This window comes from Pelophylax lessonae (genome assembly GCF_965119305.1).
Source record: "Pelophylax lessonae genome assembly, chromosome: 4".
NCBI classification, from domain to species: domain Eukaryota; kingdom Metazoa; phylum Chordata; class Amphibia; order Anura; family Ranidae; genus Pelophylax; species Pelophylax lessonae.
In genome coordinates, this window is record NC_138771.1 from 145,602,489 (window position 1) to 145,629,475 (window position 26,987).

A 26,987-nucleotide genomic window follows, 5' to 3' on the forward strand; every position below is an offset into this window, starting at 1 on the left:
ACGGCTTTTACATCATCATGCTCAATCACACTGCAGCACACATTCAAGACTAGTCAAACAATCCTTTTAATAGACATGAAAAATAAAAAATTAAAAATATAAAAACGTATTCATCGGAAGGAACAGATGAGTACTGTAAACTATTAGTGTTTACAAAAAAAGTAAAAAAATGGCAAGACTTGATATTAAGTGTTAAAAGCAAAAAAATAATGTGATGTTGGATGAGAAGGTAAAAAAAACATTTTTAACGAAGGGAAAAAACAAGTATCCCATTTTTTCCCTTTGTTTTTTCCCTTCGTTAAAATTTTTTTTTTTTACATACTACGCTATGAGGTGTTTTGCTTAATACTCAGATGGGATCCACCGGTCCGTAAAGGATAGATTGGTGCCAGATCTGGGAAGTTTCATTTTGCCTTACCCTCTGCAGTCAGGATCATTACCTTTGCTGAGGGGTGAGTGCGACCTCTAGTGGAAGTTGGGACTTAAGCAACCGAAGCTCACCATCACTTTTTTATTTTCATTTTGATCAAGCACATTCGTGGACACTTCTTTCACCAATATTTATTAAGTATATATTGTATATACACCCATTACCCTATCTTGTCACAACAATTAAATATATTCACCAGCACTTTGTAATCTTTTTTAATTATCCGGCCATATACTTTAAAATTTTTATTTGCACGATATTTCTTGTATACACATTTACCTTTGCACAGGCACTTTAATTTGCACATTTTTAATTATATGGTCTGGATCACTGGCTCTTTTACTATATTTATAAAAGGTAGCGCCGTTTCCAACTGCCTCCCCCCCTATATATGATACTTGACCCCTATTTCTTAGGGGTTGGTTGGTGGCTGCAACCTATGTAATTTAAAAGTCTCTGGGATATTATCCATAGCGCTGGTTCTCTCCTGGCATTTTATCACCAGAACTAGTTCCCCTTTGGAAGATTCTCCCTCCATTATTGTTTTGGTGCCAACCCAAAATGTGGGATTTTCACTTTCAATAAGGGCAACCAGGACAAATTTTGAGAGTGTGAATTTCCCTAACTGGGTCAGAAGCCGCAATGGAAACTGTCTGGGGTTCTAATCCCTCCCCACTCTATCCAAAACTTTAAGTTTTATCTATTTTGTTTTACTTTACCCCTTCAGGACCGTCCTATAGCAGATTTACTGCTACAGGGTGGCTCTCCTTTGCAGTGCCACATGTATATGTGACTGAACTTTCGCCTACAACACGCGCCACTTCTGCTAATGTAAATCACAGCAGAAGCCCATCTGCCGGCAACTGCCGATCTTAAATAAAACACAGAACGAAGATCTGCCTATGTAAACAAGGCAGATCTCTGTTCTGGGGGGGGGGGGGAGGGGGGGGGGGTGTGTGTAACGTGTAAACCAATATGCGCTTTTTGGGATATTTTTACCAAAAACAGGTAGCAGAATACATATGGGTCTAAATTTATGAAGATATTTGATTTTTTTTTTTTTTTTTTTTTTTTTTTTTTTTGATGTGTTTTATAGCAAAAGAGAAAAATATATATACTTTTTTTTTTTTTTTTTTTTTCAAAATTGTCGGCCTTTTTTTGACTAGCGCAAGAAAATGAAAAAAGTGATCAAATACCAAAGAGAGAGCTCTATTTATTTGAAAAAAAAAAAATAAATTCCATACATTTTCATTTTTATTTGGGTACAGTGTCCTATGACCAGGCCATTTTCTTGAGATGCAGTATTACTTTAACTGTCGATTGCACAGACGTGCAACCGCTTTACACAAATAAAATTGACCCTTTGGACACTTTTTTTTTTTTTTTTTTTTGGGGAACAGTGATGCTAATACAGTGATCATTGCTAAAAAAAAAAAAAAAAAAAAAAATGCATGATCATTGTACTAAAGACACTGGCAGGGAAGGGGTAACATCAGGGGTGATCAAAGGATTAAATGTATTCCCTGGGAGTGCATGCTGACTGGGGGAAGACAGAGATCCATGTTCCTGCCTAGCAGAAACACAGGATCTCCATCTTCCCCTGTCGCAGAAAGGTGATCTGCCTTATTTATATAGGCAGACTGCCGTTCTGCCTCTCTCGAAAACAATCGCCGGGTGCCAGCGAACATAGAGTCTGCTGGACCCGCTGATTGGCTTCCCACTGTGTCCAGTCACAGTGGGAGCAGGTTGCCGGCAGCGGGCATGTGCACACCAGACTCGGAAATAAAGATAATGTACAGATACGTAGATTCATGCTGAAGGGCTGCCCTGCTGCAGTACATGTATGTAGGGCAGTCTGGAAATTTTGTAAACTGAGAAAATGCACCATTTCAAGAAAAAAATAATTTTGAAAGCAACATGTTTCAAAAGGCTGGGACAGGGCCATGTTTACCACAATGTAGAAATCTTTTTTTTTTTTTTTTTTTTTACCCAATCAGGTTATTGAAATGTTGCTAATTATTGAAAAAATTAAATATTAAAAAATGTTCTTCCAGCTTTCTTCTTGTTAGTGCCACGTGCCCGTACACACGATAAGAAAATCGTAAGTAAAATTTTGTCAGACGAATGATCTGCCGATTTTTGCCGTTAGGCTGGCCATACATTGTACATTTTCTTACAATTTTCTTGAAATTTACCTTCAACTATGTAGTACAAATGCCTACCTAATTGGATACAAGTGAAAGTGTTTTGCTTTGACCTCATATTATGTGGTTTGTGGTAAATCTAACAGAAAATTGTACAAGAAAATTGAACATGTATGGCCAGGCTTACTATTGTGCTTTCGACAGCTGATTACGAATTTTCGTATGACAAAAACTGAATGTGCAGGCAATAAAATTTTTATCGTACGTCAACGCAACATCCAATTTTCGTTTTAATTAGTAGTTTTCTTCTGAAAAAAAATTGTAAGAGCAAGACTACGCTTGCTCGGAAACAAAAGAATACTTACAAAACCATTTCACACATCACATGACACCACTTCTGAAGTTGAATACTGTTGGACGAGAATTTTCGTATGAAAGTAACCTTCACTTTCGATCTGAGACTAATGCCTCCGTACACACGCATCGATTTTTGGCCGGGAATTTTCGGCCAACGTCCGATCGGCCAATTTTCGGCTTGTTAGTATAATGCTTTCGACAACAGACTCCGACTTTTCGGCCGAATAAAATCTGGTGTGCAGGCTATAAAATTTTTGTTGGCCGTCAACACAACGGCCGATTTTCCGTCAGTCAGTACAGATTTCGGCAGACAAATATCTGATGAGCAAGACTGGGCATCCTCAGAGAAGAAAAAACACACGAAAAGTAAACCAGCACATGACATCACTTCTGAAGTATTTTTTGTTGGCCGAGAAAATTCGTGTGCAGTCTAGGCACATTCCAACCAACAAAACACCACTCTGGACAAAAGTCGGACGATCGGTCGGCCGATAATCGTTGCGTGTGTACGAGGCATTACATGCAACAAAAAAACGGAGGAAAATGAGTCCGATAATCTGATTGTGTGTACGAGGCTTTACTTTGCCAGCTTTTTGTTGATCTGTCCCAACTTATTTGACATGTGTTGCTGCCATCAATTTCAAAATGACCTTTTTTTCCTCCTAAAATGGTATATTTTCTTAGTTTAAACATTTTGATATGTTTTTCTTTTGTGAATAAACTGTTTTTGAGATTTTCAAATCATTGCATTCTGTTTTTTATTTAGATTTTACACAGCATCACAACTTTTTGGTAATTGGGGTTGTATGTGGAAGTTGGTGTTTTTGGTAAAATAAAGCAGTCCGTTTCTGATAAACTTGCTCTTTAAGTTTCACTGAATGGAGGAAATATCACAGGCTGAAAAACATAGCTGTTCAGCACAGAACCCGGCTTGATTGTGGCTGTGGGGTGGTAAACAACCCTGCCGCAGATGATTGGCTCATTACAAATGACATCTTCCTGGTTGGAAAAGCATCCAAACACTCCCAAGCTTCTCTCTAGCTAGGTATAATGCTGTGACCTTCCAGTTGGAGTTTTTCCTCCGAACATATTTTTGGAGAGTTTTCATCGGACATGCACAAGTTTTTGGAGATTCTGGTGGATTATTGTATCCTCCCTAGACGGATCATTTCTGGGTGGACTAGGCCTAATAGTGGGGCAAATTTTATTTTTTGCTGTGCATTTTGTATATTCTCCATATAATAGACCAGATATGACTTTTGATCCCTTTGTTCTGTTTTTATCAGGAGTGCGTCTGTTCGTGGCATTTTCTGGAAGTTCTGGGCAACGCTGCAATGGATTATTTTCTCTTTTGCAACAGTTGGCATGTTTGCTGTCAGCTTGGTGAGATACTTTTAATTGATATATATTACCTCCAGCCAGTACAAGCCCACATTCCTAACCAAATAATCAGGTTCTAAAGTGTGTTGTGGAAAACCGAAGCTAGTAATTTTATTAAGAGCAGTTTTGCTTGGGGCATAATCAGTCATGTTAACGAAGTAATCTTTCTGCCCAGCAGCTTGACTGACTCCCTTTGTTATAACCCTTGCCCCTTAAGACTCCATTCACACCCAGTGTGAACGCACCTCAAATTGTACATTTCTCTTATGTTCATTGACGGACACAGCTCCTGATTCTTTTTAACCATTGGGTTATACTGCCCCGTACAGGAGTAGGACACTAGGCAGGAAAAAGCTTGACTACGGCTATGGGCAGTCCCAGGAGAGAACCACTCTAAGCTGTAGGCACTCAGTTTTTTTTTTTTTTTCTACATAGTCAGGAGTAAGGACCTAGTTTCTTGCTGGGATCTCTGGTCCTGGCAATTTTTAATTTTTTTTTGTTCCTGGGAGAACTACAATCAAGTGCCAGCGAGCGCATGCAGACAGCAGCTCCGTGCTAGGTCAGCCGCAACATAGCCCCACTTAACGGGGGCTGGCCTGTGAGTTAGCGTTTAATTACTGGCCAATAGCACCCACATTACAATGGAGCGGTGCTCACCCTGTTCCTGGTGTGGTAAGTAGCTGTCCCCCCCCACTACCCCTGAAGGGTTTTAGGGTGGACATGGGCTCCTACCTGGGATAGTCAGACCTCCAGGTTCCCCTCCCTCCCCAGCCCCTCTGAAATTTCGGTAACTGTGGGTCTTTCGGGGGTTGAGCAGAGTTCTCTGCCATCCTAGGGTTTGGTGACTAGGGCAGGGATGTCCTCTGGGCTCCCTGCGGCAGTTATTGGGATGGGGGAGCGGATGTTTTTACCATCCGCGGGTACGCGCTTCACGCGGCCAGATTCGCCCAAAATTTTAGGCCGTGACTTTGAGGTCTACTTGTCAAGACCTATGTGAGGCGGCCCCTGTGAGGATGGGTGAACCCACTGCCTCCCGTTTGGGCATCCGCCTTCCCCTCCGCTGCCCCTGGGTGGATGGCTCCGCTGGGGCTTGCGGCCGGGCACCCTTCCTTTGGGCATCTGCCGGGCTGAGGATCCATGCAATTGCAGCTGGGCCCCCACAGAAATTTAGGCCTGCAGAGCCATATGGTCAGCTTGGCACCTCCCTTGGACAGGGTGGCGCTGTAAGGGACACTTCATTTTTAATGGCAGTCTTGACATTATTGTGTGGGTCACCTGTCTTCTTTAAGCGAGGGTATCCTGCCTGCGCATCCGCCTTTTAAAGGGGCTATGTCCTCTATGGAGGGCTTAATGGGTAACCCCTTCGTTTTTTGAGGGGTCCAATAGGTACTCCATTTGTGGACCCTTAGCCTGCATCCCCTTTGCGGAATCGCAGTCGGCGGCCTCCCCTGATTGTTTACGGGGGGAGCTCAGTATATAGCGACCCTACAGGGTATGCATTCACCCACCCTGAGTGATCAGTTAGTGAGGATGATTCCTCTGCTCCTCTAGCTGCGCTGTGCTTAAATAGGCCCTGGGGAGTGCACTGCTTGTCAGTGCATGAAACTTTAAAAATGGAGGTTGCGGCTAATACCGCGTAAGAGGCACCGGTTCATTTTTGCACCCACAAGTCCTCCAAAGGTACGAGGATGATCCTGTTTCTGCTTACCTTGACAACGTTGTCACAAACAGTGGGGTTGTCCAAAACGCAGTGGTTGCTAGGCGTTTTCTGCTTGCGGTATCCTTATGAGGATTTACTGCGTAAAAGGTGGACGGTCCCATCTGTAGTGGACTTGTCGGTTTCCAGGTCTAATTGAGTTACCTTCAACCCGGTTTTGGAGTCCCCAACCTTTACAGGTCCAGCTAGTAAGGGGGCTGATGCTCTAGCCAGCCATATGTGCGCTGTGGCTGGTTCAGCAATTATGCGGGTAATTACTATTGCCCTGGTGTCGCAAACTCTGACCGAGTGGGCTAAGCTTTTACGCCGGGACCTGGAGGGAGAATGGGTTCCCCCTGTCTTTGCGGAGCTGGCGGACCAGGAGCTAAAGTTTTTTTGTCTCTTTTGGATGTCGCTCCTTTGATTTGTAGGCTGTCTGTATCAGCAGTGGTCCTTTTTGCCATATTGTCTGGCTTTAATGCTGGTCTGCGGACTAGACTTCTATGAAGGCCTTATCTGATTTCCCTCTTGTAGGAGGTTGCCTGTTTAGGAGCTTCCTTGGATGACATCGTTAAGGGTCTCACGGGGGGGGGGGGGGTTGGATAAAAAGTACTCTTCTTCCCCAGGCTACCAAGGGCCAGGTCCCCGTCATAGACGTGGGCCATCCTCCTCTGCTCCTAAGCGGCCTCTTTGTCTCTCAGGATCCCAAGCTTAGGGATCAAAAGTCAGGGCCTCCACTAGAGGTTCCAAGAGGACCTGGTCTGGCAAGCCACGAGTGGGTTCTTCCAGACCAGCGGACAAGGTTGCCTCTGCATGAAGGAGCGCCCTCACCCATATCTGGTGGTAGGGGGTGGGCGTCTTCGCTGGTGTCTGGATCCATGGACCTCCCTGGTACAGGACAAGTGGGTCCACAAAGTTATTCAGTCAGGCTACGAGATCGAGTTCGGTCTTGTCCTCCAGAAAGCTGTGTGGTGTGTTTTTATTACCTTCCAACCTGCACTTGTCCCCAGATCACTTACGGGGTCTCTTTGGTGCAGTGCAAGACTTGTTATTTCAAAGGGTAATGGTTCTGACTTCGGAACATTTTTCAAGGGTTTTTTTTTTTTTTCAAATCGGTTTACAGTCCCCAGGAAGGAAGGCAAGGTACGTCCAATTCTGGACCTCAAGGCGCTAAGCTGCTTTTGCGAGTACAGAAGATCTGCATGGAGTCCATTCACATGTTAGTGGCTTCCCTACATCGGGGATTTGCACAGTTCCACACAAGATCGCTGCTAAAGAGATTCTGGTGAAATGGGTCAAGGATAAACGGTCTCTAGAGGTGTCTTCGCTCTATGGCATTTCGACAGTGAAAATCTTTCTCCTCCTGTGCTGGACAGTTGTCTCCATGAATGCCAGCCTATCCAGGTGGGGAGGCATCCTCAGCACATACGTGCTCAGGGGTTTGGACTCTGGCAGAGCGCAGACTGCCGATTAGTGTACTGGAACTCTGGGCGAACAGACTTTGGCTCATTGGACAATTGTTTTCAGGAGTCATTCTATTGGCTCCAGACTGGTCTCGGGGAGGATCTGCTGTCCCAAGGACTAATCTTCCATCCTGCTTTACAGTCGCTGGCTTTAACGGCTTGGCTGTTGGAACGCCAGGTGCTGAAGAGTGGAGGATTGTTTGAATCAGTGATTCCTACATTTGGAAATCTGCCTCTAGGAAGATCTACCATCGTACGTGGAAGATGTACATTGTACATTGGGTGGTGTGAGTCTCTTGGGGTTTATCCTCGCTCCTTCTCGGTGGATCGGATCTTACCCTTTCTTCAACGGGAGGGTTGAACAAAAATTGGCCTCGAGTACCATCAAGGGCCAGGTATCGGGTTTTGGCAGTCCTTTTTCCAACTCCCTTTGGCCACACACTCCCTGGTGCGTACCTTTTCTTCAGGGTGTTTGACATTTGGTTCCTTCAGTGCGGGCTGCGTTGCCGCCCTGGAATCTTAATGTGGTGCTTTCAGCTCTACTGAAGCTTCTCTTTGAAAATATTTGGGAGGTTTTCCTGCTTACTTTGCTCCAGAAGGTGGCCTTCTTTGGTGGCTATCACCTCTGCAAGCAGGGTGTCGGAACTGATGGCATTATCCTGTCCACCTTTATGGTGCTTCACCAGGATAAGGTGGTGCTTTGCCTCTGTCCGTCATTCCTTCCTAAGGTTGTCTCTGACATTTGAATGAAGACATTGTGTTGCCTTCCCTGTGTCCCAGGCCTAAACCTCTGAAGGAAATTGTCTTGGATGTGGTCCGGGCAATTAGGGTGTGCCTGGCAGCTACTGAGTTTTTGAGGAAGTCAGACTCTCTATTTGCGATTACAGATGGAGCTCACAAAGGGTTGTCCACTTCTTCTGCGACTTCTTCAGAGAGACGGTGGTTCAGGCCTACTGCATCAGGGGTCAGTTTCCACCTTTCCCTGTTTTTAGGCACACTCTACTAGGGTGCTTAGTGTCTCCTGTGTTTTCCATCTTCAAGCGTCAGTGACGCAGGTTTTGCAAGGCGGCCACCTTGCCGTTGGTGCACATGCTTACAAAGCTTTTTGTAAAGTGGTTGTGTTGGCATCTGTGGACGCTTCTTTTGGCTGCAAGGTTTTGCTGGCTGCTGTTTTAGAGGACCTGGTCCTCCCTGAGGGCGTATTGTTTTTCAGGTAAGCTCCAGTTGTTTATTGTTGAGCTCTGTTACCCGGTTGGCTATGGTTAGCCTTGGGAATTTTTTTTCTGATGTTTTCCCACCCCTCATTTTTAACACTGCTTTGGGACGTCCCAGTGGTTAAGAAGAATTAGGAGCTGTGTCCGTCAATGAACGAAAGAGAAAATTTAGATTTTTGACTCACCGTAAAATCCATTTCTCTGATGTTCATTGACACACAGCACCCACCCCTCTGTGGAGTTGTCTTTCTTCTGACACTGCTTGTAACAAAACTGAGTGCCTATAGCGGAGAGTGGGTGTATACCCCCCATGGGACTGCCCATAGATGTAGCCAGACTTTTTTTCCTGCCTAGTGTCCTACTCCTGTAGGGGGCAGTATAACCCAATGGTTAAGAAGAATGAGGAGCTGTCAGTCAATGAACATCAGAGAAATGTATTTTACCGTAAGCCAAAATTCCTTTTTTTTTTTTTTTTCTTCATGCGTAAATACCACTGCCAATAAATGTTAACTGCTCCCCAAACACGGCAATCTAACGTGCAATAAAACTTGCGAAAAATTGCGGTGCCGTTCATTGTTAGTGGAACCCCAAACACAACAAGTAGATGCACATTAAAATGCTCGATAAACCATGTGCAAAGCTCAGCACTTAAGACTATGTGAGTTAATATGCTGTGCATATGGCAGCCTGTTGGGATTAATAAACTGCCCTATGCATGTGGGGAAAAATACATACACAGATGTACAAAAACGTTGCATATTCTCAAAATGCCTAGGGATGAATGCAGCCTAAGGGCTCTTTCACACGGTCCGCCTCCGTAGGCGGATCCGTGCTGCTCAGCAGGGGATCGTAAACACTCTGTGTGTGGAGAGGGAGATGTCAGAGCCCCATGCATCTCTATGGGGGAATCTATGGGGGAAAATAGGGTTTCCATCCGTCTAGATTTCACGGACAGGTTCGGGTGCGGATGGCAGTGGGTGTCAGCAGACATGTCTCCGCTGACATCCGCTGCCCCATAGGGATGCATGGGGGATCCGATCAGATCCACCTAAAAAAAAAAAAAAAAACACTTACAGGCGGATCTGATCAGATCGCTCGTGTGAAAGGGGCCTTAGGTGGTGAGCATCAGTTTTTATGCTCCTACACAAACCATGGTGCAGTTGCCTTTATCTGCCAGACTGTCGGGAGAAAAGCTTGTGCCCAGCTTGAAAACTAGCTGTTCCTTTTTTTTTTTTTTTTTTTTTTTAATAGGGGGTTTACATGTTTCTGTCATGGCAAGAATGCTTTCGCACTTTGCATGAATTTGTCTTACAACCACTGAAGTAGTTTGTTGGCATTTACATTCCTTGCAGTATTAGAAATGTATAATTCTAGTCCGGACTGTTTTGAGTATTGCTTGGAAACTCCCTGGATAATGAGATTTTCATACATTGAAATGCCTCACAGCCCATGTATTTATTCTCTCATCAGTATGTAGAAAGAGAGACCTTCATACTCAATAGTGATCTTGCAGCAGAATTCAACCAGCTCTTAACTTTTTTTTTTTCCAGGTACCCTACACATATATTGATTTTGAGTCCAATGGTCAGCTCTGGCCATCTATTCATTATATGTTCAATAAAGTGGACAAGTACCAGCTGGTGAACTCTTATGGCTTGTTTAGAAGAATGACTGGTGTTGGTGGCCGACCAGAAGTTGTTGTAGAAGGAAGTTATGACAAACAGACTTGGACGGTAAATATGGATTTCTTTTTCAATATTAAAAGTATTTTATGATAGGGGTGCTAGAAATTGTTTCAGAAGCCTCTAAAACTAGCCATACACCTTCAAATAGGCATTTGATTTTCCAACATATGTTGTTCTGACCTACTATGGGATTTAGTGAGCCTTATAGGCAAGGAAAACCTTGCTTGTGTGGAGAAAACCTTCACGGTCACATGCAGGTGCCATGTCACAGCATTTAGTAATGGAAGGAGTGGGTAAATAATTCCCTGCTCTGGAAAGGACTGGCTGTTTTATCACCTTTTCAGTAAAGTGAAAGCTGGCTCACTCCAAGACAAATGTTGATAAGAAAGTAACACCTTTAAAAAGTGACAAAGCTAAACCCTTTTTTTTTTTGCGGTCTTTTTCCTGCATTAGGGAGATTTACCCACCCCCTATTTGTGCTGTTAACTATTCTCACCTTGAGTGAAAATGAAACTCAAATTTTGGGTTGTAGCTAATGGGGTGCTAATTCTGGTGACCCTGGCAACATCCAGGGATTTCCTAAATTTTTATAGGGATTATGTCATTTCATTTAGAGTAAGGGGAGGTTATAACCCCTGTCAGGTTTTTTTTTTATTTTTTTTATCTGTTCTTTGCCTTCTGTATCCTATTAGATAGATTTCCCTACATGTCCTGTCCCATAGCCAAAACAGAAAGTGAGAGGAAATAACATGCGCACACACACCATATTTGCTGGTGTATAAGACGACCCCCCTAATTTTCAAGTTAAACATAGGTTTTGGGCTATACTCGCCGTGTAAGGCTACCCCCCCCCCCCCCCCGCCTCTTCCGAGGCAGCCAAAAAATAATGTATGTACCGTAGTGGAGTATAAAATGCGAGGACTACTTTGCATGGCCCAATACTAACGTCCCTAATAATCTCTCAACGCGCTGGATGTGCGGTGGTAATGTATGTACCGTAGCGGAGTAAAAAATGTGAGGCCTACCGCACTTTGCATGGCCCAAAACAAATGTCCCTATTGATCTCTCAACGCCCTGGATGTGCAGTAATACTGTATGTACCATAGCTTCAGCTACATACAATAAACCGCATTTAGCCAATCATGGTGAGCGATTTGTATTCTATTGAATACAAAGCCAGCTCGGATTGGTGGAGTCAGAGGTGGACTGATGACGTAATTCTCTCTGACTCAGCCAATCTGAGCTGGCTTTGTATTTATTAATAGAATACATCACTCACCGTGATTGGCTCAGCGCGGTATACTGTATGTAGCAGAAGCTATGGTACATACAGTATTACCGCACATTCAACAACATTGATAGATTAATAGGGACGTTCGTTTTGGGCCGTGTAAAGCACGGTAGTCTTCACATTTTTTTTACTCTGCTACGGTACATACATTACCGCACATTCAGCAGGTTGCGAGATCAATAGGGACATTCATTTTGGGCCATGAAAAGTTGTCCTCATATTTTATACTCTGCGTATAAGACGACCCCCCCCCCCCCCCCCCTATTTTTGGGGGGTATTTTTAAGGTTAAAAAGTTTTCTTACATGCCGGCATATACAGGGGTGTGTGTGTGTGTGTGTGTGTGTGTGTGTGTGTGTGTGTGTGTGTGTGTGTGTGTGTGTAGATGTATATGATTCTGCTTTTCTGGGTATGGGGTGTGCACCGCCGCCACCCACTCATTGGCTAGGCAGAGAATAAAACAGCACATCCCTTAGTGAAAGCATCTCATAGTAAACACTGGTTAGGTACACATTTAACCCTTTGATTGCCCAAGATGTTTAACCCCTTCTCAACCAGTGTCAATACAGTGACAGTGTATTTTTAGCACTGATCACTGTTTTAGTATCACTAGTTCCCACAAAGTGTCAGTCAGATGTCCCACTATAAGTCGCTGACTGCTGCCATTGTTAGTATAATAAAAAATAAGTTCCTGTGTGTGTGTATATGTATGTATATATATATATATATATATATATATATATATATATATATATATATATATATATATATATATAATGTGTATATATATATCTATCATAGTTTGTAGATGATATAACCTTTGTACAAATCAATACAATATACATCTTATTTTTTTTTTATACCAAATATATTCAGCAGAATACATATTGGCATACATTTTTATGAAGAAATTGTTTTTTTTTTTTTTATTTTTTTTTTATTGGATATGTTATAGCAGAAAGTAAAAAATACACACGTGTGTGTATGTATGTATATATGTGTGTGTATATGTATATGTGTGTATATATATATATATATATATATATATATATATATATATATACATACACACACACACACACACACACACACACACAATGTGTGTGTTTATGGAAGATTGGAATTGTTAGGCTTCTCAGACTAGCTTGGTCTTATTATTTGACTTTTTGTAATACTTGATCTTCCTACAGGAAATAGAATTTATGTATAAGCCAGGAAATATAAGTGCAGCTCCTCCAATCATCACTCCTCACCAGCCTCGCTTGGACTGGCAGATGTGGTTTGCAGCTCTTGGCCCTCACTCACAAAGTCCATGGTTTACAAGCTTTGTTCATCGACTTCTACAAGGAAACAAGGATGGTAAGCTATAGAGAACACTAGGTGAAGTTAATAATGGTTTTCTAGTTTTCCAAAACATCCGTAATGTATGTCCTCTACCTGTATCTTTTATTGGCACTTTTTACCTCTTGCTGACTGCCAAATGTGTAAAAACGTCCTTGGTTTTAGGTGGTTGTAACACGCTCATGGTTGCAGCCATGAGCTTGATATTTTATTTCAGTAAAAGCAATATGGGGGGCTCTACAGTCTCCAGATCACTTTAACTGTAGTGCAATCTGTGCTTGGTTGGCTGCATTAGCATGCTAGAGAAATGTTGGGAGTCTAGTAGACCCCGATGTCTCCCCAATGTCTACATAAACAGTATCTGTCACCTGTCCCAATTGTAAAAGAAAATCCCAATTTTCTTTGTCCCCAGAAAAGTAATAGAGAGGAAATCTTCCAGTGTAACACTAGTTCTGGTTGTCCCCAAGGGGTTCCCTTGATTTGCAGGGATTTCCTCTTCCTTCCTGTTGTCACCCATGGGACACAGATGGCTGGAAATGAAAAACCTGATGGGTTATAATCCTTCCTTGCTCTATCCAAAATGAAAAAGATTTGCCTATAGTTCCACTTTAAGATGGAAATAGCGGTTTTAAGTCTGGAAGAAATAAATGTATTCATGTTTTTTTTCAATGATTTTCATTTGCAGTGGTGCGGTTGGTGCAGAACGACGAGTCGTTGTATCCGTTCAATGCTCGCCCCCCTCATTATATAAGAGCACAACTCTTCAAGTATTGGTTTACAGAGAATGGTCAAACAGGGTAAGGATTACATTTGTAACCGACTGTATCAAGTTGTTTTTATATACAGTATACATTGCAAATCACTATGGTGAATAAGCATGGACAGAAATCATCTATGGATCTCAGTCACTGGGTTAAAATAAATTAAAATATTTCTGATAACTTGTTTCAACAGTGTAATATGTACAATTTTGTAAAGAAGTCCAAATATGCTTGGGCGAAGTGCACACTGCAATCTGATTTTGATCTGACTTTTATACCCCATTCAGACTAGCGAAACTTATCAGGCCATTGATTAGCACAGGACCCGTTCTAATAGGAGCGACACAAGTCGCTCCGACTTAGAAAAAGGGTCCTGTACTACTTTGGGGCGACTTGCATAGACTTCCATTATGTGAAGTCCCTGCAAGTCGTTCCCTCGAAGTCGGATCACGCCAGTCTGAATGGGCTGTTAGTGTCATTATGTAGTGCAACTTGAATGCTACTTTAAAGTGGTTTGCATATTTTATGGGACCAAAATCATGCTGGAATAGCACCCAATTAGTACGGGAACCTTTTCCAAAATCATCATGCTGTGCAGAGTTGCATTGATGTGAACCATTGAAAATAATGTGATTTCCATTGTCATATGAGGTCTGTGTGACTCCATTCGTATATGAAATTGCAGCTTTGTGAGCGCAGCCTTAAAGTGAGACCTTTCTGTAGCATAATGCAGGCATTATGGCGATTCTGTTAAAATCTTAATTGTTAACATCTGGGGTGCTCTAAAGTCAATCAAACAGAACACTTACATTCCCCACTTTATCCATTTCTTCCTGCTCTCCTTACATGCCTGTTGCTTAAAGTATAACCAATATCTTCCCTTGCCAATAGTGAGGGGAGCAGGGAGACAGACTACACAGCAGCCATTAGGGATTTTGGCACTTTTTTTTGCCAAATACTGTACCCCGGATTTTAAGGAAATTGTGTCTGTAGTCTGTACTCTCATGCATCAGTTACCTGTGGCCACAGTAAATAACATTTCCAATTAAAGTAAATGTTAGATTTTTCTTTCTTCTACCTGCTGTGTGCTGTAGTTTCGCACAGAGCAGGCCCAATCCATCTGTTCTGAGTTCCCCTGCCACCGCTCCTGGCTCCCCACCCCCCCTTCCCGCCGAGTGCCCACCATAGAAAGCCGCTTGTGTGTTTGCTCTCAAGCCAGCTTTGTGTGTCCATTGACACAGAGAGCATGGCTCTGCCCCATGCCCCGCTCCCCTTCTCAATGGCTGTGCTTGACAGAAGTGGAAGCTAATGACTCTTAACTGCTGCCTCCGTGCCATTGAGGAGTGAGAGAGCCGCTGCTCTTGTGTACATCAATGGATCAAGATCTGGCTAAGGTACGTATAGGGGGGGCTGGGGGTTCAAGTGACCTGCACTCAGATTTAACTATTTTTTATTTATTTATTTTTTTACCTTAAAGTGGTTGTAAAAGCACACGGTTTTTTTACCTTCATGCATTATATGCTTGAAGGTAAAAAAAAACCTGTGTGGAGCAGCCTCCCTAATTCTTACCTGAGCCCCCTCTCGATCCAGCGATGTCCAGGAGAGCCTTGCCTTTCTGCGAACTTGCACTCCTGATTGGCAGCAGGAGCCATTCATTTCCCTTGCTGTCAATCACAGCCAGTGTGCATGTAAGGCGGGGACTAGCCGCGGCTCCGTGTGTGAATGGACACAGCGCCGCAGCTCAGTGTGCGCCTGCTTGGGTGCCCCCACAACAAGCAGGAGCCTGGAGCGCCGTAGTGGGACCTGGGAAGAGGAGGATCTGGGCCACTCTGTAAGTATAATGTGTGTGTGTGTGTGTGTGTATATATATATATATATATATATATATATATATATATATATATATATATATATATATATATATATATATATATATATAAATACATACTCCTTTCAAGGATTTAATGCAGAGAATTCATTATCCCTGGATCATCTAATGATCCAGGGATCCTCAAACTATGGCCCTCCAGCTGTTGCAGAACTACACATCCCATGAGGCATTGTAAAACTCTGACATTCACAGACATGACGAGGCATGATGGGAATTGTAGTTCCTGAACAGTTGGAGGGCCATAGTTTGAAGATCCTTGGTAATCTATGTGGTTGTTCTTTATCAAGGACAGTCAACTCTCAGTGAGGACCAAGAACTGAGTTATCTGTGGTATTGTGATCGCTTGGTTCTCGGTCTTAGAGTTGGCAGTCAGATTGATGCTGAAGCCACATAGGGGAGTAATGATTTTTTTTTTTTTTTTTTAAATCCTGTGCTTCTCCAAGTATTGGTAAGTTAATGATCACGTATTCGAGAACTTTAAATTTTTACACTGTGTGTCAAAGCAGCTACTTTACTTGCTAGCCATTTTTATCTCACTGGTAATTAACTCAGATACTCTTGACTTAGCTTTATACATTTAAACATTGACTGTTAAAGTTTAAAAAAAATAGGGATTTTAGTGTTTGTTAAATCCTTTTTATAGGTTTTGGTTTAGTAGTTGTCTACTAGTCTCTGGACAATGGACATACTGTTTTTTTTTTTTTTTTTTTTTACTTGCTGTTAACTATTGATACTTCTGCTCCTTTTGTCAGACAATCGGCCAGTCACTGGTGGCGTCGACGTCACGTTGAGGAGTTTTTCCCTACTGTGTTCATAGGAGACCCTACCTTGGAATCTCTGTTGAACCAGCATGGACTCAAGGTATGTGTGGCTCATTTTATCTTCTTAAAGGCTGGAAGAGAGAATCATTCTAATGAAGTTTACTGTTAGTAGGCATTTATCATTTGAGGATTGTAACAAGATATTCTGAGAAGGATCACCAGCATCTCTGGAAAAGTCTTTAATGCTCACATAAAATGTATATATTAACAAACTACCCTCTTGCATGAAACAGTATTGGAAATAGTAACAAACGATATTAGCAGTGAGTCACCTTAACCACTTCTGGCCCGGAAGGTTTTACCCCCTTATTGACATTTTAAAGGCTTTTTTTTGTGACGCGCCACTGCGCTCTTTTAACTGACAATTGCGTGACCGTGCTAGACTGTACCTTAAAAAAATAAAAAATAAAATTGATGTCCCTTTTTTTTTTTCCCCACAAATAGAGCATTCTTTTGGTGGTATTTGATCACCTCTGCATTTTTTTTGCACTATAAACAAAAAAAAGTGCGATAATTTTGAAAAAAAAACAATATTTTTTACTTCCTGCTGTAAAACATTCCCAATTCAAAAAAAATATGTATTCTACATATTTTTGGTAAAAAAATCCCTGCAAGTGTATATTGATTGGTTTGCGCAAAAGTTATCACGTCTACAAACTAGGGGAACAATTTGTAATTTTTATTTATTTTTTACTAGTAATGGTGGCGATCAGCAGTTTTTAGGCGGACTGCGACATTGCCGCGGACAGATTGGACACCTAACTGACACTTTTGGGGGAGCAGTGACATTACTACAGTAATCAGTACTAAAAATATGCACTGTTACTGTACTAATGACACTGGTGCACCTCCGTACTAGCTGTCTCACGAAGCGACGTACAGGTACGTTGTTTTCGCGGGACAAAGCCGACCTGCCGCTGTAGAAGTACGGCGGCTGGTCCGTAAAGTGGTTAAGCAACATCTTTTCTAAATGATTAAGTGGTTAGCACTTCTGTCTAACAGCACTAGGGTCATTGGTTCAAATCCCAATATGCCTGGAGTTTGCATGTTCTCCCTGTGCCTGCGTGTATTTCCTCCTGGTATTCTGGTTTCTTCCCACCCTCCAAAGACATGCTGGTTGGTAAATTGGCCCTAGTATGTGAAGTTAGGGACCTTAGACTGTAAGCTTCTTGAGGGCAGGGACTGATGTGAATGTGTAATATATGTAAAGCGCTGTGTAAATTGATGGCGCTATAGAAGTACATGTAATAATACATTTCCGGCATCAGATAGGTTTAGAGAAACTAAATGTTCAGATGGATCTAAATGTATAGCTTTGGAGACTCTGTGGTAAAATATCCCCATCTCTGTCTATCTATCCTGGTAGTTCTCAATTCTGAAATGTTATAGCTCTCATATGGATTACAAAGCAAGTGAAATTATTGTTGCAGAGAAGTGTTTAATGAAGTTTCTATAATTACAATGTCAATAATCCCTAATTAAGCATTTTACATTTATCGCATCTTATGTTCTGTGTACTTGATTTCTGGACATCCGGAGAGCCAGGAGTATACTTTCCATGCCCACTAGCTCTTGATGCCACTGAATTGAAAGGTTGGCTGCCAAGAAAGCCCTAGCTTCTTCCAACTTGGCATACTTCTAAGGCTCCGTTCACATGTGGGCGTTTTTGGAGCGTTTTTCTGCTCACTAATCAGCTCTCAAAACGCCCAACAAGCCAAATCCCATTCATTGCAATGACCCCTGTTCACATATGAGCGTTTTGACGCCCTAAGGAAAATGCCCAACGCTCAAAAAAGTACTTGAGCTTCTTTTTGGGCAGATCACAGGCGTTTTGTCCCATAGACCTCAATGTTAAGTGATATTTGGCGTTTCACAGGCGTTTTACAAGCGTTTAGTTGCTCCTGATCAGCTCAAACAGCACAGCTCTCCACCCAGCTCTCCACCCAGCTCTCCACCCCCTTGGCATGCCTCTGCTGTGAGCACATTTTCCTGAAACATGGAGAACAGCTTAGGCAGTTTAGGTGACCAGACCCTGCCATACCAAGGTGACCGTAGCCTGCTGCCATACCAGGGTGACCGTAATGTAGTTTAGGTGAACTGACTCTATGCCAGGCTGACCAAACTCTTCCATGCCAAGGTGACCGTAACGAAGTTTAGGTGAACTGATTCTGCTATGCTAGGCTGACCAAACTCTTCCATGCCAAGGTGACCGTAACGAAGTTAACTGACTCTGCTATGCCAGGCTGACCAAACTCTTCCATGCCAAGGTGACCGTAACAAAGTTAACTGACCCTGCTATGTCAGGCTGACCAAACTCTTACATGCCAAGGTGACCGTAACGAAGTTAACTGACTCTGCTGTCAGGCTGACCAAACTCTTCCATGCCAAGGTGACCGTAACGAAGTTAACTGACTCTGCTATGCCAGGCTGACCAAACTCTTCCATGCCAAGGTGACCGTAATGTAGATATATATATATGGAATCAAAAAACACCATTTTGAAGCCCTAAAACCCAATAAATGCCCCTAAAAAGTGCCTAGGGTTCTGGATCATGCCCCAGGGACTATGAATCAGGCAAAAAAAAGTTCTTAAAAATTGTAGTTTTTGATAGAGAGCCAATTATTGAAAAAAATAAAAAAAAAGATTTCTTTGGATTTAGTTTTAATTTTAGTATCTGGGGGGTCTAAAAAGTGTACCTGTGAAGTTTCAGCTCTGTAGCATGTCCAGAACCATAAAAAAAAATCATGCAGAAGAGGAGGTCCCTGGGAGGTTCCTTTGCAAATGTTGTAAAAAAAACTGCTTTTCCATTGGTCACCAAAAACACATGTTAAAAACGCTTGCAAAAACGCCTATAAAAACGCCTGTAAAACGACTGAAAAACGCCAACGCCTACATGTGAACGGAGCCTAAACTGAAGATGGAAGAAAACTGAACCCTAGTGAAAAGCTACCTATAGCATTGGGGCATTGCTGTATGCCAGTTCTATGACAATTAAGGCTTGTAAAAGGTTTCTCCCCATTTCATTTACTGCCACGCAGTACTAGTGGTGTGAGCAGTTATACGCGTGGGGTAAAGTATTGATAGGCTTCTGTTCTTGTAGTGGAGAGCATCTTGTATGCTTCTACATTCACAGAAGTTGTACATGATACAATATACTTGCAGCCTTCGGTCACATTGGTACTTTTTTCCCATTTAGTGGCTGTTATCTTGACATACAGAACAATTTTTTTTTTTTTTTCAGTAAATCACATTGAAAGACATGCATAGTAGAAAAAGTAAATAAGTCACAAAATTTTAACCACTTGCCAACCAGCCGCAGTGTATATATACTGCAGCAGTACAGCTCTATTGCGCAAAATAACGTACCTGTACATCAGTTTGCGCAATAGCCAGCTGGAGGTGCACATGGCGCGCTGATTAGCCACAGGGGTAGCCAATCAGCAGGTCAGGCGGATGTGATGACCGCCGGCCAACCTTAATCGCTCCCCAGAGAGACAGAACAGCGCTCTGCTGATGTAAACAAGGCAGACTGCCGTTCTGTCAGAGATGGACACAGGGATATTGTGTTCCTGCCATTTAGGAACCCATATCTGTGTGGGGGATGGACTCACTAGCTAAACATAGTCAGTAAGCACCCCCTAGGGCCCCCCTTAACCCGTTGATCGCCCCTGGTTTTAAACCCTTCCCTGCCAGTGTCATTAGTACAGTAACAATGCAAATTTTTAGCACTAATTACTGTTGTAATGTCACTGGTTCCCGCAAGTGTCAGATGTCATATCTGTCTGCTGCATTGTCGCAGTCCCGCTAAAAATCACTGATCGCCACCATTACTAGTAAAAAAAGGCATACATTTATCCCCTAGTTTGTAGATGTGATAACTTTTGCTCAAACCAATCAACATACACTTATTGGGATTTTTTTTTTTTTTACCAAAAATATGTAGCAGAATACATATTTGCCTATTGCTCGATTTGTGGGGTAAAAAAAGGACATCAATTTTATTTGGGTACAGTGTTGCACAAGAGCACAATTGTCAGTTAAAATAATGCCCCTTTTTTTTAATTTTTCAGCTCTTTCCAGCATTGCAACATCTACTTTATACCTTTTTTGCCCTGTACAAGACTGTGACTCCCTTCAAGCCAACTACATAGATGGATTGTTTTTCTTTCCTGCAACCACAAGTTGAAGGAAAGAAAATCATTCGATTTCCCCCATCAACCTAGTCGGGTTGATTTACTAAAACTGGACAGTGCAAAATCTGGTGCAGCTCTGCATAGCAACAAATCAGCTTCCAGTTTTTTTTTTTTTTTTTTTTGTCAAAGCCTAATTGAACAAACTGAAGTTAGAAGCTGATTGGCTACCATGCAGAGCTGCACTAGATTTTGCACTCTCCAGCTTTAGTAAATCAACCCCTTAGTGTTGATGGGGGAATCCCACCCAGGGATGGTGGGCGAGGGAGCCATCCTGGCCAGGACAACACAGTGAATATTGCTAATCCAGCAGATTAGTTGTACCCAAGTCTTATCGATTTGATTAACTTGGGTACAATCAGCCTGCCCATACATGGTTCATATCTTGGCTGGTCCCTGCTAAACCGGCCAAAATTCGAACTGTCTATGGCTTGCTTTAGTTTCTGCCTTTTTAGCTTTAAAAGCTATGTACTTACATTACATACATAGACATCATCAAGTCTATGATCTACCAAGAAAACCAGCGCTTCTCCATTAGTTCACCCGGTATTACTGCTTCTAGGTTGTATGATGCATGCATGGTTTTTACCTGTAAGGTGCATAAAGTAATGTTTAAATTTACATTTACCGTATTTTCCGGCGTATAAGACAACTGGGCGTATAAGACGACCCCCAACTTTTCCAGTAAAATATAGAGTTTGGGATATACTCGCTGTGTAAGACTACCCCTCTTCCAATGCCCTTCCTGTCTCAGAGTATGGTATTGTCCAGGGTATAGAGCAGCGATGTGACCAGATAAAGGAGTGATTTTTATCTTTTATACCGGTATTTCACCTTAAATTTTATATTGTACCGTATACACTCAGTTGGGAAACATAATTTTATTTATTTTGTTCCACTTAATTTACACCCCTTTATCTGGTAATAATAGATGTGACCAGATAAACCCACCTCTTTCACCTGTCTGACCCCTGCCCTGCTTGTAGTCTGACACAGGATAGGTCTCCCTGTCAGAGTTGGTATCCCCCCGCCGCCGGATCTTATCGCGCATGCGCACCTACACCGCTTCAGGCCTCAGGAGCAAGATGCAGGGACAGACGCCGATAAGAAGGTAGGATACCAGAGCGGGCGGGTCAGACGGGTGAAAGGCATGTTTTTCCCGATGCATCTGGTGACATTGCCGCTCTCTCCATCCACCGCATATTCTGAAGTTTCGGCGTATAAGATGATACCCGACGTATAAGACGACCCCTGACTTTAGAGAAGATTTCCAGGGGTTAAAAAGTCGTCTTATACGCCGGAAAATACGGTATATTTAATCCTTTTACCAATTGAGCAGTGTACCCAGATCTGTAAAACTGTCCTATAAAATGCTTTGTGTGCTTGGTTTCCTTTACATTTTATGTCTATCCTTTAAAGAATTAAAAAAAAAAAAAAAAAAAAACAGACTTGTAACAGTTGTGTATTGAAGCTTGAATTCCTGCAAGCTTACATTGTATTACAGTATGGTGTGCACTCCTTCCTAGTTTAGAGTTTTGATGTGTTTTTTTTTTTTTTTCCAGGACAAGCCACCTCTTCGTCGTTCACTGGATGCCCCTCTTCCATCTACACTTAAGCTTATTCGTGAATTCTTATGTCTTTATCCAGCACCTTTACTGTTGTACTCACTACTTATTGCCATAATTGCTATCAATTCCCTACAAGCTCTATTTGGGGGAGGAAGCAAACCAGCAGCCTCCAAGAATCGGAGCCATTCAAAGTCGCATAACGACAAGAAGAAGCAAAAAGCTAGCAGTGCACATGGTGATTCTGGTGCTTCGGGCTCTGGAGGAGATGCTGGCCACAGCAGCAAGAAGCGTGAAAAGAGCTCATGAATGGGCACAGGCCCGAGACTGACCTATCATCAAGCACTACCGTCCACAATACTAAAATGTGGGTCTGTACGGTCATACACTGGTGGGCTTTAATTATGTTGAGCATGCTCTTTTTGCATTCTCTTAACAGGCATTTGTCTATTCCTTTTAGAGCATCACCAAGGGATGGATTCAGAACCACTGATCAATGAATTTTATATGCATTTCTTGCCCATAGTTTCAGTTTTGTTTTTATATTTTTGCTTTTACAAACATATAAGATGAACTGAACACCAAACCACACATGTTACAGCCAGTACTATCTTTTGTTGTCTTCAACATTTTGGAGACAACAAAAGATATAAAATGTATAAGACATTTTGGCTGATAAGCTGTATATATTGAAGACTGGCTGTAGCATCCTAATTTATTATCCATGTTAAAAAGAAAAAAAGTAACCATTGAAAATTGCTTGCTTTATGTCCTATTCTTTTCTTGTTTCCAGGTCGCATGCTTTGGTCACACTTATTTTATTCATCCATTATTACATGGTGTTCTTTACAGCTACTCTGTAAAATGTGACGATGCAAAACCACCAAAATCAAACTGTATTGAAGTGCCTTATTGGATGTGTAAATCTCTTATCTGAAGCCATTTGTGCCTTATTGCTTTTGTATATATCATTCTGGTGGAATTTTCTGGGTAGGGGAGAGGTTGTCTCAGTCATTTGTGCATTACTGTATGGATCAAGTAAGTCCAGGCTAAGTTAAAAACTAAAACTGCATTTTAGCCTCTTTTAGAATGTGGAATAGAAACCCATTTGTAATCCTATATATTTTCTTATGTGGTTGTATGATACAGTATTGTAAACGGGTTAAAGTAGAACTCTTACTAAAATAAAAAAAATTGTGCATGTCCTAGCAGTCTCTAAAAACATGCAATATATTGTGTTACCTTTATGGAAGTTTAGTTTCCCAGCCTAAAGTCTCTTGGCTTTGTGACTGCATCCTGTATTTCTCTCATTAAAAGTGTTTCCCAGCAAAGGAGTGCCTTGTTCAGAATGCAAGACAGATCTCCTATCTCTATAGTGGTGCCCAAGAGAAGCATGTTCAGGGCAAGGCAAGGCATGGTCCCCTACCAGACCATGCTGCTAGAATAGTAGTTGTCTTTGGCAAAGGTAACCCATTATAGTGGCATTGTTTTTAAGGCAGCGGGTACAGCAAGTTTAAATAAATCAATTGTGAAAGTGCAGTTATAACTGAAATAATTGCAGTTTATTAACAGAGCTCAGTTTTACTGCTATATTTATGACCAAAAGCTCGATGTTCACAGCTTGGGTGAAATCAGATATGTGGAAATCATCCATATTGTTTTTTAATTTTTATAGTTGAAATACGGAGTACAAAACTGACTAATTGTATCAGAGGCACAGTGAGAGGCCCCCTAGCCCGAAATGGGTAAGGGCACTTTTTTTAACTGATCTCTCTATTAAATGCTTTCAACTGACAGTTATCACTTTACCCACCCTGAACACAGATGTTTTCACTGGGGAGAAAAATTATACCATTCACAGTCTAGTCTGAATGCCTTTGCCTTTTTTCAGAGAAGAGAGCTAAAGTGAACCTGTATATTTAACGTGTCAAATTTTTAATCTTGCCTAAAAACAATTGCCATAAGCTATCCTGATAATAATTGTGATTGTCTTCTGTGCTCATCACTTTGTAACTAGGATCCGACTTTGTCTTCATGACAAAGGCCTGATGGCTGCCATCCAATTTACTAATTAAGAGTGCCTTGGTGAGTAATAAGGACATGATTATTGGGCAGTGGAATGGCAGGCGGTGGCCCTTATTTGTCAAATCTATAGCGTAAGGCGCCAGTTACAAATTAAAAGGAAATCGGAGGAGGTGCTTTTCTGTCTGTCACACTACGCTAATAGCTGGTTTATTGTGGTTTGCCCTTGCTGTTCCCCATGTCACAAGATTTTACAATCTACTTTATATTTACCAGCAGCTATGTAGTGTGAGAGCCTGCTTGCTTAAAGAATCAACCAGCTTATATCCAATGATGTTGGCCCTGGCACTGCATACTTGTGGCAAATCTAAGGGTCGGTGTCAACAAGCTTTTGGTCACTTCCAACTGGTTTTGCATTTCCATACCAGTCTAATAAGCTTGAAGCTGGTCAACTGTAGATTAGACATACCTGTCAATGATCTCAGCATCTCCAACTGATGCCATTGGCGCAAGCCCTCTCTAGGTGCCCTGTTCAAACCACAACACTTGTAACAATTGCAGATTTTTTTCTGCACAGGAAAAAATAAACGGACATGGCGTCAACATTGGTGTAAATAGGTCACATAACTGAAGTGCATGGAAACTGATGTCGGTTTTCCTATCAGTTTTCATGCACATATGTTTACTGTTTCCTAAAAACAATTACATTCAAGACATACCCTGAATGATAACTGTTATAGGTAATCTGCTTATGTTGGCTCCCAGCTGAACTGTCAAGTGAGTGAATGGCTGGTGTCATGACTGATTACATGTGTAGCACAAAGGCAAGTGCAGATCAAACAGAGGCTAAGATGGCAGCTTCCTTGGCTGTAAAGGATAGGAGGGTTTAGTTCCACTTTAAGCAGATTGTACAATCTTGCTGTGCTATGTGTCCAGCTTTAGACCGAATGTTTACTTTTCAAACTCGAAAAAAACGTTCACTTTAATAACTGCTTCTATGTCTAACTGGAAAAAGAACAGCCACCAGTCCAGCACTTGTGCAAATCACCTATTTTCAGTACCAACTAGGACAAGTAAAGTATCTGTGCACAGCTTGGTTTGAATCAGTGCTATTTCTTATCTGAGAACCATTTTTTTTTTTTCATGAAGTGTTTGTTTTTAAGCTGCATGATCACGGTGCAAAGGTGTTATGTTATTTCTTTAGGAAGAAGCTTTTTGTCTCATTGGATTTTATGCACAATGTGATAATTTTGTATTTTGTAATAAAGCTTTATTTGCATAGCTGTTTCATTGATTATAAACTTATAACACAGTTTCTATACATGACCTCTTATGAGAGTGATATTAAATGCAGCATGAACAATGACTGCAGTGTTCAAAGTGTCATGTTTGCTTTTTTTTTTTTTTTTTTTAAGAGACATGGTTCCCCAGTTCAGAGCAAAGCAAAAGGTTTGGTATCTGATTGGACAAGGTGGTGATGTCACAATCTCCATCTAGTCCAATCCGAGAAAACCTTGTATTCATTGAAAAAATACATTGCATTTGTTAATGGCAGTGCCGAGGTGAGTGCAGGATCTGAAAGATTGCAGCAATACCTGTAGCAGCTACTTCAGTGATTGTCACCTACCCCAGCAATGCTTTATATATGAGATATGCATACTTCCATTGTTCCAAGGTGGATTAATGCACTTGTGAAATAAGGATCATCCCTAGGCTTCAGCTTTAAAGGAATGTCATATTCTCCTCCTTACATGAAAGAAGTATTTATTTTTGTCACTCCTGTGAGCTCTAAAGTGCAGGAGAATGAGGGATGATAGGTGAGTATGTGCTGCAGATGTACCAAACTTTAAAGTGAACCTGTTGCCTATATGTGAGCATTGCAGTAGGATTAGTCTCGACAAATGTACAGGTTAAAGGGTATCTAAACCCAAACCCCTAAAGAGTTAGTTCACATTTACCAAAGGACTCCCTATGCAGGGAAAGTATATTTAAAAAAAAAAAAACTAACTTTGACTAAAGTTGAATAATGCCTTTCCTATAGGTGTAGGCCATTTGAAACTCCTGAAACCAGGTGGTGTCCCTAACATTCAAGTATAGCAAGGACGTTATTCAACTTTATTATTATACAGGATTTATATAGCGCCAACAGTTTGCGCAGTGCTTTACAATGTGAGGGAAGACAATACAGTTACAGTACAATACAATTCAAAACAGGAGGAACTAGAGGGTCCTGCTCGTTAGAGCTTACAATCTAGAAGACTTTAGGCTGGGTTCACACATGCAGCGGCTCAAAGGGGTCTGGTGCGTCCCTGTTCACCAATTTCAGGTGCGAATCAGGTCTGAATTTTTGCCTGAATCGGAACCAAAGACGCATAGGACCCTTTCCAAATGCAGACTGTGGCCGCCCCGGAGCAGTGTTACATAGTTGGTGAGGTGGAAAAAAAGACACCAGTCCATCCAGTTCCACCTATGATGTGTGTGTTTGTCAATAGTACATTGTATACCCCTGTATGTTGTGATTGTTAAGGTGCCCATCTAATAGTATCAATGCTCCCTGCTGATATCACTTCTTGTGGAAGAAAATTTCACATCTTACTACTCTGACAGTAAAGATCCCTCTACCCAGTTTAAGGTTAAACCACTTCTCTTCCAGTTTTAGTGAATGGCCACGTGTCTTTTTTAAAATTCTTTTAAGGAAAAGTTTTTTTTTTCCCCCCTGTGCTAGGGTCACCAGTATG

The 26,987-nt window shown here is 41.8% G+C and overlaps 1 protein-coding gene across 2 annotated transcripts in view; it reads left to right on the forward strand.

The window, feature by feature from the left end:
• The window catches only part of LMF2 (lipase maturation factor 2), a 42,812-nt gene extending 19,956 nt beyond the window's left edge, over positions 1 to 22,856 (forward strand). Inside the window, exons 9-14 of one of the 2 annotated variants that reach the window (XM_082255412.1) lie at positions 4,221 to 4,314; positions 10,235 to 10,417; positions 12,849 to 13,017; positions 13,685 to 13,796; positions 16,404 to 16,512; positions 22,225 to 22,856. In XM_082255412.1, the coding sequence (XP_082111538.1) occupies positions 4,221 to 4,314; positions 10,235 to 10,417; positions 12,849 to 13,017; positions 13,685 to 13,796; positions 16,404 to 16,512; positions 22,225 to 22,536 (979 nt within the window). In that variant the 3' untranslated portion in view covers positions 22,537 to 22,856. Of the gene's footprint in view, positions 1 to 4,217; positions 4,315 to 10,234; positions 10,418 to 12,848; positions 13,018 to 13,684; positions 13,797 to 16,403; positions 16,513 to 22,224 lie in introns of both variants that reach the window. The other variant, XM_082255411.1, reaches the window with a different exon arrangement.
• Positions 22,857 to 26,987: the final 4,131 nt, after the last annotated feature.